The following is a 16,602-nucleotide window of genomic DNA, read 5'->3' as shown; positions in this document are numbered from 1 at the left end:
GCTGGTCTCAGCCAAGAGACGCTTCCTGCCGTCTCCCCTTGATGTACAGTCCAAAAAACTGCCTCTTGCCTTAGCTCCCTCCACACCCCACAGCTGCCCTGACACGGAGGACATCCACAGAGGCAAACCGAATGGGGAGTAGCACCCCTTCCCCCAAACATAAAACCCCTAAAAATACAAAACAGGTCATGGCAAAGCATCTCTGAGGAGGGAGAAAAAGTTAACTGTGCAGAGGATGATCAGAGAGAAAAAAAAGGGGAGGGGGCTCCAGAAGATTGTTGGAGGGAAGAGAGAGACTTATTGAAAAAAAAAGTCCTCTTGTTACATTTGTAAGATGAAGGAAATGATTTGCAGACATTCTGAACCAGAGACGCAGTTGCACACACAGCTGTTAAACACCACACCCATTTCCTGGGAGGCGTGGGGCTTTATAAATTCTCAATCCCTCGCCCACATCAGCTAAGAGTCTCCAACAACCAGTCTGTGACCTCTCTCTCTCTCTCTGTATGTGTGGAGCGTTTACTAAAAACCTATCTCCCAAAATCCGCAGCAAATTTCCGAGGAGAGACAGAGAGAGAGAGAAAAGTTCCACAAAACTTTTTGTTGTGTCAGACAAGATCACAACAATATCACAGCTACATAAGTTGCTTTGCTGTTTGTTTTTTTTCCTCTCCCTTGACATGTTTTGAGGAGAGGAAAAGGATTCATCATTTTAAGCTTGAAGTTGCTTCATTCTGATTTGAAATCGGGGTTTGCCTCCCGGATTTGACTGCTGCTGTCAAGAATATTCTGTCCTCTCACCGATAAATCGTCAGCCGGCGAGCCCCCTTGTTTGAAGGAGTCATTGTGTCACTTTCTGGCCGGGGACAAAGGATGCAGTGCCGGGTCCTCCTCCCTCTCGTCGTCCTGCTGTGGGACATTCTGCCCGTCGCCCTGTCCCTCTCCACCTGCAAGACCATCGACATGGAGCAGATCCGGAAGAAGCGGATCGAGGCCATCCGGGGCCAGATTCTCAGCAAGCTCAAGCTGTCCAGCCCCCCCAAGGCCGAGCAGGTGACCGTCACCAACGAGGTGATGGTGCTGTACAACAGCACCAAGGAGCTGCTGCTGAAGGAGCGGCCGGACCTCACCACCACCCAGGAGGACTACTATGCCAAGGAGGTGCACCGCTTTGACACCCTGGGAGACAACACGGGAGGCAAGGGACAGGGTAAGTGATGCCCTCCTTTTGTGTTTGTGACCCCCTCCAGCCCACACTGCCTGTTCCAATCAACTCGCTGGGCAGCTGAGGGAATCATAGAAATCTTATAGTGCAGGAAGAGGCCACCTGGCCCATCGAGCCTGCAATCCCACCCAACCCCTACCCCCATTTCCCTACACATTTACCCACTAATCCCTCTAACCTACGCATCTCAGGGGCAATTTAGCACGGCTAATCCACCTAACCTGCACATCTTTGGACTGTGGGAGGAAACCGACGCACCTGGAGGAAACCCAGGCAGACACGAGGAGAATGTGCAAACTCCACACAGACAGTGATCCAAGCCGGGAATTGAACCCAGGTCCCCTGGAGCTGTGAAGCAGCAGTGCTAACTACTGTGCTACTGTACTGCCCACATAACTCACAGGCTCTACTGCTTTTCCTCTCTCCAAAGAGGCTGCCCGACCTCCTCAGCATTTTCTGGCTGCTGTTTTCCTTTAAGATATTTTCAGCAAAAGGGTGGCACAGTGGGTTAGCACTGCTGCCTCACAGCACCAAGGATCCTGGTTTGATTCCCAGCTGGGGTCACTGTTTGAGTGGAGTTTGCACATTCTCCCTGTGTCTGCATGGGTTTCCTCCGGGTGCTCCGGTTTCCTCCCACAGTCTGAAAGATGTGTGGGTTAGGTGGATTGGCCGTGCTAAATTGTCCCTTAGCATCAGGGGAACTAGCTAGGGTAAATGCATGGGATTGTGGGGATAGGGCCTGGGCGGGATTGTGGTCGGTGCAGGTTTGGCTCGATGGGCCGAATAGCTTCCTTCTGCTCTGTAGGGTTTCTTTGATTCTATGATTTTCTTTTGATTTGGAGGTTGGGTTTAGAGCAAGGAAGGAATCTGAAGTGATCGGGTGGAGAGTGAGATCCCGGAGTGACAGGAGAGAGAGGTATCCTGGAGTGATCAGGGTGGGGAAGAGATCCCGCAGTGATCAGGGTAGAGAGAGAGATCTTGGAGTGGTCAACATGTTTATTTATTAGTGTCACAAGTTACATTAACACTGCAATGAAGTTACTGTGAAAATCCCCTAGCTGCCACACTCCATGCCTAGGAGACATTGAGGGGTAATTTAGCATAACCAATGCACCCTAACCTGCACATTTTTGGACTACGGAAGTGTGGTGACGAGAGGATTTTCACTATATTTACAGTATTAAAGTAAGCCTACTTGTGACACTAATAAATAAACTTTAAAACTTAACTTAAACACTGACAGTGATATCCCCTGTAGAAATCAGCACCCTCTCACACCGCGTGCAGTAGACTCCCCTGACAGGGGCAGAGTCCTTGCCTTTAAATCTCAGGAAAGGACCATCTAATCTGCACACTAATCTTACCCTAGGGCTGGGGGCTGTACGCAACTGCTGACATCTCCAGGTTGTCCTCGTGTGACCCGGGCTCCATGACCTCACCTGGAGGGGGCTACACTGATCGAGGCCACTGCTTTGTGGCTGTCCGTTGGAGAAACTGAGGGGAGAGTGGAATGTTCTCCCCAGAGCGGTAGAAAACCCTTTTGTGTTCAAACCAAGTCCTGAAGGGATCAGCAGGATTCTGGCTCAGCTTCTGCCTTTTATAGCTCCAAGATTAAAATAGTTTGGAAGCCATCGCAAAATGACAAACAGAAATCCAAATTTGATTCTTCCAGGATCTGCACCGCCGGCTGGTGTTGCCAATCCTCCAGGATTGGCCTGCAATCTCCAGGAATCCTTTCATAGAATCCCTATAGCGCAGAAGGAGGCCATTCCACCCATTGAGCCTGGATTGACAACAATCCCACCCAGGCCCTATCCCCGTAACCCCATGCATTTACCCTAGCTAGTCCCTGACACCAAGGGGCAATTTAGCATGGCCAATCCATCTAACCTACACATCTTTGGATACCAAGGGGCAATTTAGCATCACCAATCCACCTAACCTGCACATCTTTGGACACCAAGGGGCAATTTAGCATGGTCAATCCACCTAACCTACACATCTTTGGACACCAAAGGGCAATTTAACATGGCCAATCCACCTAACCTGCCCGTCTTTGGAGATTGAAGATCATTCTCCAGGACTCTGCTGACTGTGATCCTGAATTACCATTAGCTCAGAAAAAAAAGTTTGTTATTTTAAAAAGGATTTTTCAAAACATTTCTCATTACCAGAGATAAAGTTGACAATAGGAGAAAAGGCTGATTGGCTGACAGTCCAGCATCATCCAGTTGGGTAATGGGTCTTTGTGCTTTCCAATTGGTGTAGGAACACCGTAAATCACAAGGATGGATGTGTTGAATGACTAATGGCTGGAGGGTGGAGGGGGTAACCCATGACTGAACTTCCAGGAATACACTTAATCTCAGGTGGGAACCCTGAGTGTTCTGCTGTTAGTCCCACCTCCCAACACTGTCCATTAGCCTGTTCTGCTGTTTAAGCTCCTCTGGACCCTCCTCCCACCTCCCCCTCATCTCGCCCTATCACCATGTGCTATTCCTTTCTTGTTCTTCCCCCAACCTCCTCCCCTGTGGTTATCTAGCTTCCCCTTTTAATAAAAATGGGACAAAATGGAAAATCAATAATGAAACAAACCTGAGAGGGGGTGACGGCTCTGGGCGGGGCACTGTAAAAAGAAGGTGCCAAAGGATGTACCCCAGTTCCCCACCGCAGTGCCCACTGGGCAAGGAAGGTCTGATGCATGTTGGTGGACACTGCGTGGGTGAACGTAGCCATGGTTGAGGGGCAGACAGTCCCCTTAACAACTCGGCACAGTGATTAGTAAAGTTAATTTTGTTTATTAGTCACAAGTAAGGTTTACATTAACACTGTAATAAAGTTACTGTGAAATTCCCCTAGTTGCCACACTTCGGGTCAATGCACCCTAACCTGCACATCTTTCAGACTGGGGGAGGAAACAGGAGCACCTGGAGGAAACTTGTGCAGACAACATGCAAACTCCACACAGTCACCGTGTCGGGAATCGAACCCAGGCCTCTGGCACTGAGGCAGCAGCTCACCACTGCGCCACCGTGCCGTGCCGTGCCATCCCTAGCACTGCTGTTTCACAGTGCCAGCGACCCGGGTTCAAATCCGGCCTTGGATGACTGTCTATGTGGCACCTGCACATTCTCCACGTGTCTGCATGGGTTTCCTCTGGATGCTCCAGTTTCCTCCCACACTCCAAAGATCTGCAGGTTAGGTGGATTGGCCGTGCTAAATTGTCCCTTAGTGTCCCAAGATGTGCAGGTTAGTGGATTAGCAAGGTGGATGGCTGGTGTTATGGAGATAAGGCCTGGGTGGGACACTCTTTGGAGAGTCGGTACAGACTTGATGGGCCGAATGGCCTCCTTCTGCACTGTAGGCATTCTATGATGCTATGAAAATGGGACGGCCAGCAATCGTGATCAGTGAAGATGAGCATGAACCCTGAGATAGAGGAAGACAGGAGATTGGGAAGGGTTCTGAGGCTGGAGGAGATTACAGAGATGGGCAGGGCTGATCCCGTGGAGGGATTTGAACACGGCAATAAAAAGCTAAAAGCATTACCCGCCAATCTGCTGCTTTCCAGTGGAGCTTGGAGGATCAGAAGCTCGGGTGAGAATATTGTGTATCAACATGCAGTACAGCAAACACACTGGGACAGTCAGCAAGATCTGTTCAAAGGTATTTGTATACACAGGGAATGATATTCCTACACTCAGTTAATGCTCCACGTGCACTAAAGCTGAATAATGCAGTTTCTGTGGGTACGCGTGAGTAACTGGCATTTATGTAACAGGCTCTTTTGTGTGTGTGTGTGTGCATCAGTGTTTATAAATCCACTGTGAGCTTTGTGTCTTCCTGTACACATGCAATTCTGTATACGTGCTTTACTCCGTATCTAACCCTGAGAGTGATTTGTGGGACTCTCCATTCCTCTATCTTTCTGTATCCTCTTTCTCTTTGCCTCGTCTCTCCTCTGGAAGCTGATCTCTTTCTCTTTACTCTGGTCCTGGAAACTACCCTCTCTTGCTCTATCATATCTGGAAACAAAGACTATATTCATCCTCCTCCACAAGTGTAGAATATTAATTCTCTCCTCACAACGCTCCTGGCTTTTAGGAATCAACTCCTGGCATTTCCACTACTTTGGGCACTGTGATAGTCAGTGATGGACCTGTATTCCTGATTAAAAACCCACCATCCACTGCTTATTGACCCTCCAAGATTGCTAGAGCCATTAACATGAGGAAGAATCCTGGGTTCTTTATTCATCTGAGGTATGTGGGCTTTACTGGCTAGTCCAGCATTTATTGCCCGTCCCTAATTGCCCTTGGGAAGGTGGTGGTGAGCCGCCTTCATTGAACCCACTATGGTGTATGTCCACCCACAGTGCTGTTAGGGAGGGAGCTCCAGGATTTTGACCCAACGACAGCGAAGGAACAGCCAACATATTTCCAAGGCAGAATGTTGTGTGGCTTGGCGGGGAACCTGCAGGTGTTGGTGTTCCCATGTGTCTGCTGTCCTTGTATTTCGAGATGGTGGAGGTCGTGAGTTTGGAAGGTGCTGTCTAAGAAGCCTTGGTGAATTGCTGCAGTGCACCTTGTAGATGGTACGCACTGCTGCTACTGAGCGTCAGTGGTGGAGGGAGTGAATGTTTGTGGATGGGGTGCCAATTAAGCAGGTTGCTTTGTCCTGGATGGTGTTGGGCTTCTCGAGTGTTGTTGGAGCTGCACCCATCCAGGCAAGCGGAGTATTCCATCACACTCCTGACCTGTTCTTTGTAGATGGAGAACAGGCTTTGGGGAGTCTGGAGGTAAGTTACTCACTGCAATATTCCTAGTCTCTGACCACTCTTGTAGCCACTGTGTTTGTGTAGAATCATAGAATCCCTACTGTTCCTGCTTGTAAAAGGATCGAGAATAAGAGGGACACAGAGTTAAAGTAATTTAAGTCCAAAGATGTGCGGGTTAGGTTGATTGGCCATGCTAAGAAATCGCCCCTTAGTGTCCAGGGATGCGTAGGTTGGAGGGATTAGTGGGTATAATATGTGGGGATATGGGGGTAGGGCCTGGGTGGCATTGTGGTCAGTGCAGACTCAATGGGCCAAAGGGCCTCTTTCTGCACTGTAGGATTCTATGATTCTATGATTTGCAAAAGAAGCAAATATGATGTGAGGGAAAAAACCTCTTTCTTATCCTTCAAGTTGTCAGGAGTTTGGAATGTGCTGCCTGGGAGTGTGGAGGAGGCAGCTTCATTTGAAGCATTTGAGAAGGTGTTGGATGATTAGTTGAACAGAAACAATGTGCAGGGGGTAATGGGACTAGGTACCCTTTGTGGATTTTGGCTAGGACAGCAGCGGGGGCGGGGGGGTGGGGTGATGGGGAAACTGTTTTGCTTCTCCCCGAGATCCATCCACCCAACCAGGCCGACAGGATCTCGGTTTAACATCTGACCTCGGGTGAAGCAGGATGGCGCACGGTGACCTGAGGCAGGTCCTGCGGCGAGAGTAACGGAGCTGGAAGGAACGGCTGGCTGTCTGTGGAACCCTGGTTTCCAAGGATGACCACCAGCGCGGGCTTTCTTGCCTCGTGTCTGGGTCAGTTGTAGACACATGTGCCAACGCATATGATTGGTCAGCAACCCCAGCAGATTGTCCCGTGACTACCAGGAAGCCAGAAGCACAGCGAGACTGACCTTGCCCTGTTGATTCTTGTGCTGCTCTGAAGTAAATAATGACTCACGTTATCTCAATTGCCTGGGAGATGTTTGTGGATGGATCTGCCAAAAGAAAAACAATCCACAATGAGATTCCAGTCCCAAAGAGAGAAGCCTATAGTGCCAGTAATTGTATCAACAATCTATCATAAACTCCTCTTGGATTTGCACTCCCAGTTACGGGCTCTTTTTGACTTACCAGAGAACTTTTATCTCCCAGTTTCTGCACTCACTACCCTGGCATGTATTCCCACTGGGTTACATTAGATTCCACCAGCTGTTCTAGTACTTGCCTATTTTGGGGGGGTGGGTTATAAGATATAGGAGAAGGCCTTTCTTCTTCTCTCTCTCTCTCTCTCTCTCTCTCTCTCTTCTCCACCAACCCCCCCACTCCCCCCCCCCACTCCAAGCCTGCTCCACCATTCAAGGCTGATAATTTCCTCTCCCAGCTCCCATGGCCCTTGAGTTTCCTTAAGAGTCCCCTAGTCACCTTAACAATCCCTTGCTTGTGAATTTATTTAGCAGGAGATGTTAGCCGAGTGGTATCATTGCTGGACTATTAATCTAGAAACTCGACTAATGTTCTGGGGACCTGGGTTCGAATCCCGCCACAGCAGATGTTGGAATTTGAATTCAATAAAATATATCTGGAATTAAAACTACTGATGATCGTGAAACCATTGTCGGAAAAACCCATCTGGTTCACTAATGTCCCTTTTAGGAAAGGAAATTTACCCAGTCTGGGCTACATGTGACTCCAGAGCCACAGCAATGTGGTTCACTCTCAACTGCCCTCGGGCAACTACGGATGGGCAATAAATGAATTTTTAAAACAAATCGATGGGCTATTTGGCTGCGGAGACCATCACAGTGAAGCCTACTGCTGCCCACACTCAGCATCCACATGCACAAACACACGTCCTCTCTCTCTCTCCAGAACTGGTTACAGGATGGCAATAGGATACAAGTTGATTCTCTTTTTCCCCTCGTAACTCCAGGGCCACTGGCCTATTGCAACACCCTTCCTCCCCTCCCTTTCTGTTTGCGGGGGGTAGGGTTGAGGGTAAGGTTGCTGTATCAGAAGATTGTAGGTTTCAGTGCCTCTCTGGGATGTGAAGTCCGGCCTGGTGCGGCGCTGTCGGAGTTTCCGTCTCCCAGATGAGATGTTGCCCTCTTCTCACCGAATGGGAAAGATCCCGGGGCACTATTGTGCGAAAGGGAAGCAGAGTTCTCCCCAGTCCTGGCCACTACTCATCCATCAATCAACATTACTGAAACTGATAGATCACAGTGTTCATCTCATTGCTGTTTATGGGAGTTTATCCTGCAGGAGTCTGTCTCAATCAGCTGCTACACTTCCTACATCTCAGCACAGACTTATGACAAAATATTTACTACAGTTTATTTATTAGTGTCACAAGTGGCACTAATAAATAAACTATACTAAATATTTAAAGATAAATTATTGGCTGACACGGTGGCACAGTGGTTAGCACTGCTGCCTCACAGCGCCAGGGTCCCAGGTTCACCTACGGTCTTGGGTCGCTGCCTGTATGGAGTTTGTACATTCACCCTGTCTCAGCGTGGGTTTCTTCCGGGTGCCCCGGTTTCCTCCCTCCATCCAAAAATGTGTGGGTTAGGTGGATTGGCCATGCTAAATTGGCCCTACTGTTAGGGGAATTAGCTAGGGTAAATGCAGGGAGTTATGGGAATAGGGCGTGGGTGGGATTGTGGTCGGTACAGACTCGATGGGCCGAATGGCCTCCTTCTGTACTATAGGGCTTCTATGGATCCATTCTATTAGTAGGCTCTACATTAACACTGCCATGAAGTTACTGTGGAAAAATTCCGTCGCCGCACACTGGCACCTGTTCGGGTACACTGAGGGAGAATGTAGCATGGCCGATGCACCTAACCAGCATGTCTATGGGAGGAAACTGGAGCACCCGGAGAAAACCCATGCAGAGACAGGGAGAATGTCCAGATTCCATACAGACAGTGACCCAAAGTCGGGAATCGAACCCCAGTCCCTGACGCTGTGATGCAGCAGTGCTAACCACTATGCCACCATGCCGGCAGTCCAAAGATGCACGTGTTAGGTTGATTGGCCATGCTACAATTGCCCTTAGTGTCCTGAGATGCATAGGTTACAGGGATTAGTGGGTAAAATATTGTAGGCATATGGGGGTAGGCCTGGGTGGGATTGTGGTTGGTGCAGACTCGATGGACTGAATGGCCTCTTTCCGTACTGTAGGGTTTCTATGATTTCTACTTCCCCACTTGCCCTGATGGGTGCAGCTCCAACAACATTCAAGCAGCTCGACACCATCCAGGATAAAGCAGCCCCGCTTGATTGCTACCCCTTCCACAAATATTCACTCCCTCCACCACTAATGCACAGTGGCAGCCATGTGTACCAAGATGCACTTCCCATGTCTCCTCCATCCTGCGACCATCTAGACGGACAAGGGTCAGCCAACACATGGGGGAACACCACCACCTGGAAGTTCCCCTCCAAGTCAGTCACCATCCTGACTTGGAAATATATCAGCCATTCATTCACTGTCGCTGGGTCAAAATTCTGAAACTCCCTCCCTAGCAGCGCAGTAGGTGTATCTACATCACAGAGAGTGCAGCGGGTTCAAGAAGGCAGCTCACTACCACCTTCTAAAGGGACAATTAGGGGTGGGCAGTAAATACTGAGCCCATCGACACCTATTGCGGACGACACAAAGATCGCTGGAGTTGCGGATAGTGATGAACATTGTCAGAGAATACAGCAGGATATAGATAGGCTGGAAAATTGGGCAGAGAAATGGCAGATGGAATTTAATCCAGATAAATGCGAAGTGATGCATTTTGGTAGATCTAATGCAGGGGGGAGCTGTACAATAAATGGCAGAACCATCAGGAGTATAGAAACACAGAGGGTGTGCAAGTCCACAGATCCTTAAAGGTGGTAGCACAGGTGGAAAAGGTGGTGAAGAAGGCATATGGCATGCTTGCCTTTATTGGATGGGGCATAGAGTATAAAAGTTGGCATATGATGTTGCAGTTATATAGAACGTTGGTTAGGCCACGTTTGGAATACTGCATCCAGTTCTGGTCGCCACATTACCAGAAGGACGTGGAGACTTTGGAGAGAATGCAGAAAAGGTTTACCAGGATGCTGCCTGGTATGGAGAGTATTAGCTATGTGGTGAGATTGAGTAAACTGGGGTGGTTCTCCCTGGAAAGTCGGAGAATGAGGGGAGACCTAATAGAGGTGTATAAAATTATGAAGGGCATTAGATAGGGTGAACAGTTGGGAGCTTTTTCCCAGGTCAGAAATGACAAACACAAGGGCTCACAAGTTCAAGGTAAGTGGGGAGGGGGGGGAAATGGGCTCACAAGTTCAAGGTAAGGGGGGGGGGGGTGGGGGGCAAAATTTAACACAGATATGCGGGTAAAGTATTTTACACAGAGGCTGGTGAGGGCCTGGAATGCACTACCAAGCAAGGTGGTTGAGGCAGACATGCTAGGATCACCTAAGACTTATCTAGATAGCCACATGAACAGACTGGGAATAGAGGGATACAAACGGATAGGAACACATGATCGGTGCAGGCTTGGAGGGCCGAAGGGCCTGTTCCTGCGCTGTATTGTTCTTTGTTTCACTGCCCCAACAAATGTAAAAAAAAAATTCAGCAAGGTTTGGAGAAGTAAATTTTCATATTAAACTGATGCTGTGAATCCACTTGTTCCCCAGAGTTTGGAGAATGATCAAAAGTGAGCTGAAGACATTGTGAGAATTGACAGTGAGGGAGGAGGTCCCAGTTCATGAAAACCTCTCGCAAGAACCATCTGAGGACTTTAGAGTATCACACGTTGTAATAAACAGCCGGAAACTCTAACCTCAAGGGGACTGGTAGATTCTCTTGGAATTTTCAGCCTGTGTTCTGCGGTCAGTTTAAAAACAGGATTAGGCGATGAATCAGCTGGTAAATGAGTGACAAGTTTTGGGGACCTTCTGTGTTGTTCTTCCTGCCTCTTGCTACAGGGGAAGTAGATCGATTTCAGAAATCCCACAGTGACAGCAGTTTGTGATTATACGCCTCTGTGACTGCAGCACAATGAAATGTGGCAAGGTGATTCACAGATAATCCAATCTCACAATAAACCACAATCTCAGCTTCTGCGTTGATAATGCAGAGCTCCACCTAACCACCAGACTCCCTCTCCTTGTCCAACATTTGGAATTGGTCAAGGTCGGAGTTTCTTCCAGTTCGTAGAATCCCCACAATGCAGGAGGGGCCATTCAGCCCACCGAGTCTCTGACAGAGCATCTTACCCCTATCCCCATAACCCCACACATTTACTGTGGCCAATCTATCTAACCTATTGATTTTTGGCCATGCTAAATTGCCCCTTAGTGTCCAAAGATGTGTAGGTTAGGTAGATTGGCCATGCTAAATTGCCCCTTAGTGTCCAATCCACCTAACCTACACATCTTTGGACACTAAGGGACAATTTAGCATGGCCAATCCACCTTACCTACAGAGCTTTGGGCTGAGAGGGGAAAATGGAGGAAACCCACACAGACATGGGGAGAATGCACAAGCTTCACACAGACAGTGACCCGATACCAGAATCGACCCCGGGTTCCTGGAGCTGTGAGGCAGCAGCGCCGACCACTGGGTCACCAAGCTGCCCCAGTTACATTTTGGGAATTCTGAAACCCGTCATGTTTAAGCCCCGCCACATATTCAGCAGGTGGGGAAGAGTCAGTCTCCACTTCCTTGATATCACGTGGCCTACGTGTGACTCCAGACCCACAGCAACATGGTTGACTCTTAAACTCTCCTGGGAAATGGCCTGATAAGCCACTCAGTTCGAGGGGCAGTTGGGGACGGGCCACGAAAGATGCCCACATCCCATGAAAGAATTTTAAAAAAAACCTAACTACTTAGCCTGGACTGTGTCCCTGTGTTCAAGATTCCCCAGCCAGGGGAAACACTCTCTGAATGCATAACCCTGTAAAAACCCCTCCGGAGTCTTTGCCAGAGAATGGATATGGGCTCCTCTTGGGTCAAATGGCCCCAGCTTGTAAATTCTCTCTAATTGTAAACTCAATGGAACCTTGGGGATTGAGAAACTTGGGTTTTTTTTTTAAATATGTATTGGGCTGTTATGAAACAACTTGACTGTTTAACCGTTGGGTATTTCCATTTCCGATCCTCACTGACTGATTGTTCGCTGTTTTTATTCCTCATTGACAGACGTGTGAGAGAAATGTGCCTGTGAGCGTGCAGGCTGGGACCTGCCTTGTGGCCTCGGGAGACTTGTACGCAGTTGGGCCTGAGGCTTATCACACACCACATTACTTCCCCTTTCAGTGAGGGAACTAAGGAAAGAAAATACTACCTTTTTTTTTATCAGTCCCCTTTCACACACACACACAAGGAACTAGGCTTTCGCTCCGAGTCATACAGCATAGAGGAGACCATTCGGTCCACAGTGCCCATGCTTGCACCCTTTGCAAGAGCCACCCAGTTTGTCCCCTGCAACCGTTTCCCTTGTGTGTTAGGACATGAATTAGAAAAGCATGTCGGAGGCCTTTGATGAATCACAGAATCGTAGACTTGAATCCTTACAGTCCAGAAGGAGGTCATTTGGCCCATCCAACCAGCAACCAACACAATCCCACCCAGGCCCCATCACCGTAACCCCACGTACTTACTCTGCTAATCCTCCTGACACTAAGGGGCAATCAGCCTAACCCGCACATCTTTCGACTGTTGTAGGAAACTGGAGCACCCGGTGGAAACCCACGTAGACATGGGGAGAACGTGCAGACTCTGCACAGACAGCGAACCAAAATGGGAATCGAACCCGGGTCCCTGGCGCTGAGAGGCAACAGTGTTAACCACTGTGCCATCCTCAGTGAACCTCCCGTTTATTTAAGGGATGGAAAAGGAAGATGAAAGTGTCCCCTTTTTTTAATGCATTTATGGGCATCGCTGGCTGGTGTCGATAGTAGTCATGGTGTGGAGATGCCGGCGTTGGACTGGGGTAAACACAGTAAAAAGTCTGACAACACCAGGTTTAAGTCCAGGTTAGGTGTAAAGATTCGCATTCTAATCAGTAATCCGTAAACTGTCTGTGTGCTTTATATGCTCTGCCTGAGGCCAGAACTCTCCATTCACCTGACGAAGGGACTAACCCCGAAAGCTAGTGAGTGTACTTTCAAATAAATCGGTTGGACTTAAACCTGGTGTTGTCAGACTTTTTACTACATCGCTGGCTGGGCCAGCATTTATTGCCCCTCCCTAGTTGCCCTTGGAGGGGCAGTTGAGAGTCACCCACATGGCTCTGGGGTCACATGTAGGCCAGATTGGGTAAGGACGGCAGATTTCCCTCCCTAAAGGGACATTAGTGAACCAGATGGGTTTTTCCGACAATGGTTTCAGTACATTCTTGATTTTTAAAAAAAATTGAATTCAAATCCCAGCATGTGCCGTGGCGGGAATCGAACCCGAGTCCCAGAACATTAGCTGAGTTTCTGGATTAATAATCTAGTGATAATACCACGAGGCCCCTTTGCTGCCTCTGATTGTTCTTCGCTGTTGGTGGTTGCCAGAGCTGCTCTCACTTCTCAATCTCGTCACACTTTTCCTGTAAATTACAGCAGCAGGTCAGAGGGCAACGTTTGATGAGGGTTTTGCCAAGATTCCATTTCAAGAGAGGGTTACTGAGTGGGACCTGTCATCTCCAGGCCAGAATTCAAAACTGTCGGAAGGCACAATAGGGAAGCCTTAGCTGCTGACTCCGAGGTCAGGCATATGAAGCTGGAATTGTCCCAGCCCAGCGTCTGCTGTGTCCCCACAAAGCCAAATCATTCAGCACGGTAACACAGTGCTCAGCACCGCTGCCTCACAACGCCAGGGACGCGGGTTCGATTCCCCGCTTGGGTCACTGTCAGTGCGGAGTCTGCACATTCTCCCCATGTCTGCGTGGGTTTGCTCCGGGTGCTCTGGTTTCCTCCCACGCTCTGAACGACGTGCTGGCTAGGGTGCAGTGGCCGTGCTAAGTTCCCCCTCGGTGTACGTGAACAGGTGCCAGAGTGTAGCGACTAGGGGATTTTCACAGTGACTCCATTGCAGTGTTAACGTAAGCTGACTTGTGACCTTCATAAATAAACTTTAAAGCACTAATTAACAAGATCTGGCTATTGGCAAAAAAAAATCTGACAAACAAAGGAGGTAAAACAACAGCAAAGGATTTGCTTTGATATCGTTAGGATGACTCTGTGCTCTGTATCTAACCCCGTGCTGTACCTGTCCTGGGAGTGTTTGATGGGGACAGTGTAGAGGGAGCTTTACTCTGCATCTAACCCCGTGCTGTACCTGTCCTGGGAGTGTTTGATGGGGACAGTGTAGAGGGAGCTTTACTCTGTATCTAACCCCGTGCTGTACCTGTCCTGGGAGTGTTTGATGGGGGACAGTGTCGAGGGAGCTTTACTCTGTGTCGAACCCCGTGCTGTGCCTGTGCTGATGTACTGCGTGAGTTTTGTGTTCAGCCCTCATTATTTGACATTTTGCTCGGAATGGGGCAGTGATGAAATGTGATAATTTAGATGTTTTACTGATGTGATCACTCTGCTCTCTTGTAGATAGTAACTCCTTCCACAAAACCTACAAGTTCAACATCCAGTTCAATGCCTCCAATCAGCCATTCCTTCACCGGGCTGAGTTTCGTCTTTACCGAATGGCCAGGGATGATGCCGTGTTGAGCAAGCAGAGAGTGGAGTTGTACGAGGTAACAGAGCGATGCACGTGCACAGCGCATAGCCTCAAGGCAATGTCTGCCACCCCCTTACACCCTGAGCATGCAAAACTAGCAGCACGTTCTGGGGCTCGGGTCACTCTGTGCAGAGTCTGCATGTTCTCCCCGTGTCTGCATGGGTTTCCTCCAGGTGCTTCGGTCACCTCCCACAATGCAAAGATGTACCGGTTAGGGGGATTGGCCACGCTAAGACGTAGAATGTTACAGCGCAGTACAGGCCCTTTGGCCCCCAAAGTTGCACCGACCTGAAACCAATCTAAAGCCCATCTGACCCACACTATTCCAATATCATCCATATGTTTATCCAATGACCATTTAAATACCCTTAATGTTGGTGAGTCCACTACTGTTGCAGGCAGGGCATTCCACACCCTTACTACCCTCTGAGTAAAGAACCTTCCTCTGACACCTGTCCTATATCTATCACCCTTCAATTTAAAGCTATGTCCCCTCGTGCTAGCCATCTCCATCCGAGGAAAAAGGCTCTCACTGTCCACCCTATCTAACCCTCTGATGATCTTGTATGCCTCTATTAAGTCACCTCTTAACCTTCTTCTCTCTAATGAAAACAGCCTCAAGTCCCTCAGCCTTTCCTCATAAGGCCTTCCCACCATACCAGGCAATATCCTGGTAAATCTCCTCTGCACCCTTTCCAATTCTTCCACATCCTTCCTATAATGCGGCGACCAGAACTGTACGCAATACTCCAAGTGCGGCCGCACCGGAGTTTTGTACGGCTGCAACATGACCTCATGGCTCCGAAACTCAATCCCTCTACCAGTAAAAGCTAAAACACCGTACGCCGCCTTAACAACCCGATCAACCTGGTCAGGGGGATTAGCAGGGTAAATGCCGGGGGTTACGGGAATAGGGCCTGGGTGGAATTGTGGTCGGTACAAGACTCGATGGGCTGAATGGCCTCCTTCTGTAGGGATTCTATGATTATTCTCTTGTATCTAGACTTGGTATAGGGAGGATACTGGGGACTCTAGAACCAGGGAGCACAGTCTCAGGACACAGGGTGGACCACTTAGAACCACGATGAGAAACAGTTTCGTCACTCAGAGGGTGGTGAACCTGTGGAATTCTACAGGCTATGGAGGCTATACAGCCTCTATACAGGTTATATTTAAGGAAGAGAGAAGTAATTTTTTTTTTAGATTTTAATGGCATCAAGGTCTGTGAAGGGAGTGTAGGATTATGACATTGTGAATGACGATCAGCCATGAATGGTGGAGCAGGCTCGACGGGCCCAATGGCCTACTCCTGCTCTTACCTCCTAAGTTTCTATCCGCTGTGTCCTGTTGAGGTGACGTGGAGGCACATACGGACCGTCCAGCACAGGTGATAGTGAATTGTTCGCTGTGTATTGTAGGATTCTAATCGGCTAGCTCAGTTGGCTGGACGGTTGCTTTGTGATGCAGGGCGATGCCAACAGCGCGGGTTCAGTTCCCGTAATGGCTGAGGCCGTTCTGCACTCCCTACAGTGCAGAAGGAGCCCACTAAGCCTGCACTGACCACAATGCCATCCCCCCCCCCAATCCAGCCCTATTCCCGTAACCTCACGCATTTACCCTGCTAGCCCCTCGACACTAAGGGACAATTTAGCATGGCCGGTCCACCTAACCTACACGTCTTTGGACTGTGGGAGGAAACCGGAGCACCCGGAGGAAACCCACGCCGACACGGGGAGAATGTGCAGACTCCACACAGAGAGTGGCCCGAGGCCAGAATCGCAAACCGGGCCCCTGGTGCTGTGAGGTAGCAGGTCTAACCACCGTGCCACCCATTCACTGACAACCTTGCCCCTCGCCTGAGGTGCGGCGATCCTCAAGTTAAATCGGCACCAGTCA

The 16,602-nt window shown here is 49.2% G+C and overlaps 1 protein-coding gene across 1 annotated transcript in view; it reads left to right on the top strand.

The window, feature by feature from the left end:
• LOC145362195 (transforming growth factor beta-1 proprotein-like) overlaps nucleotides 1–16,602 on the top strand; it is a 41,811-nt gene continuing 25,209 nt past the window's right edge. The window contains exons 1-2 of the mRNA XM_080218251.1: nucleotides 1–1,210; nucleotides 14,577–14,722. Coding sequence (XP_080074377.1) covers nucleotides 874–1,210; nucleotides 14,577–14,722 — 483 coding nt within the window. The 5' untranslated portion in view covers nucleotides 1–873. The remainder of the gene's footprint in view (nucleotides 1,211–14,576; nucleotides 14,723–16,602) is intronic.

The sequence above is a fragment of the Carcharhinus amblyrhynchos genome, unplaced genomic scaffold (genome assembly GCF_965287045.1).
Source record: "Carcharhinus amblyrhynchos unplaced genomic scaffold, sCarAmb.v2.hapA scaffold_37, whole genome shotgun sequence".
Lineage (NCBI taxonomy): Eukaryota > Metazoa > Chordata > Chondrichthyes > Carcharhiniformes > Carcharhinidae > Carcharhinus > Carcharhinus amblyrhynchos.
The sequence above is the reverse complement of the archived record's forward strand: the minus strand, read 5'-3'. Positions and strand labels throughout refer to the sequence as shown.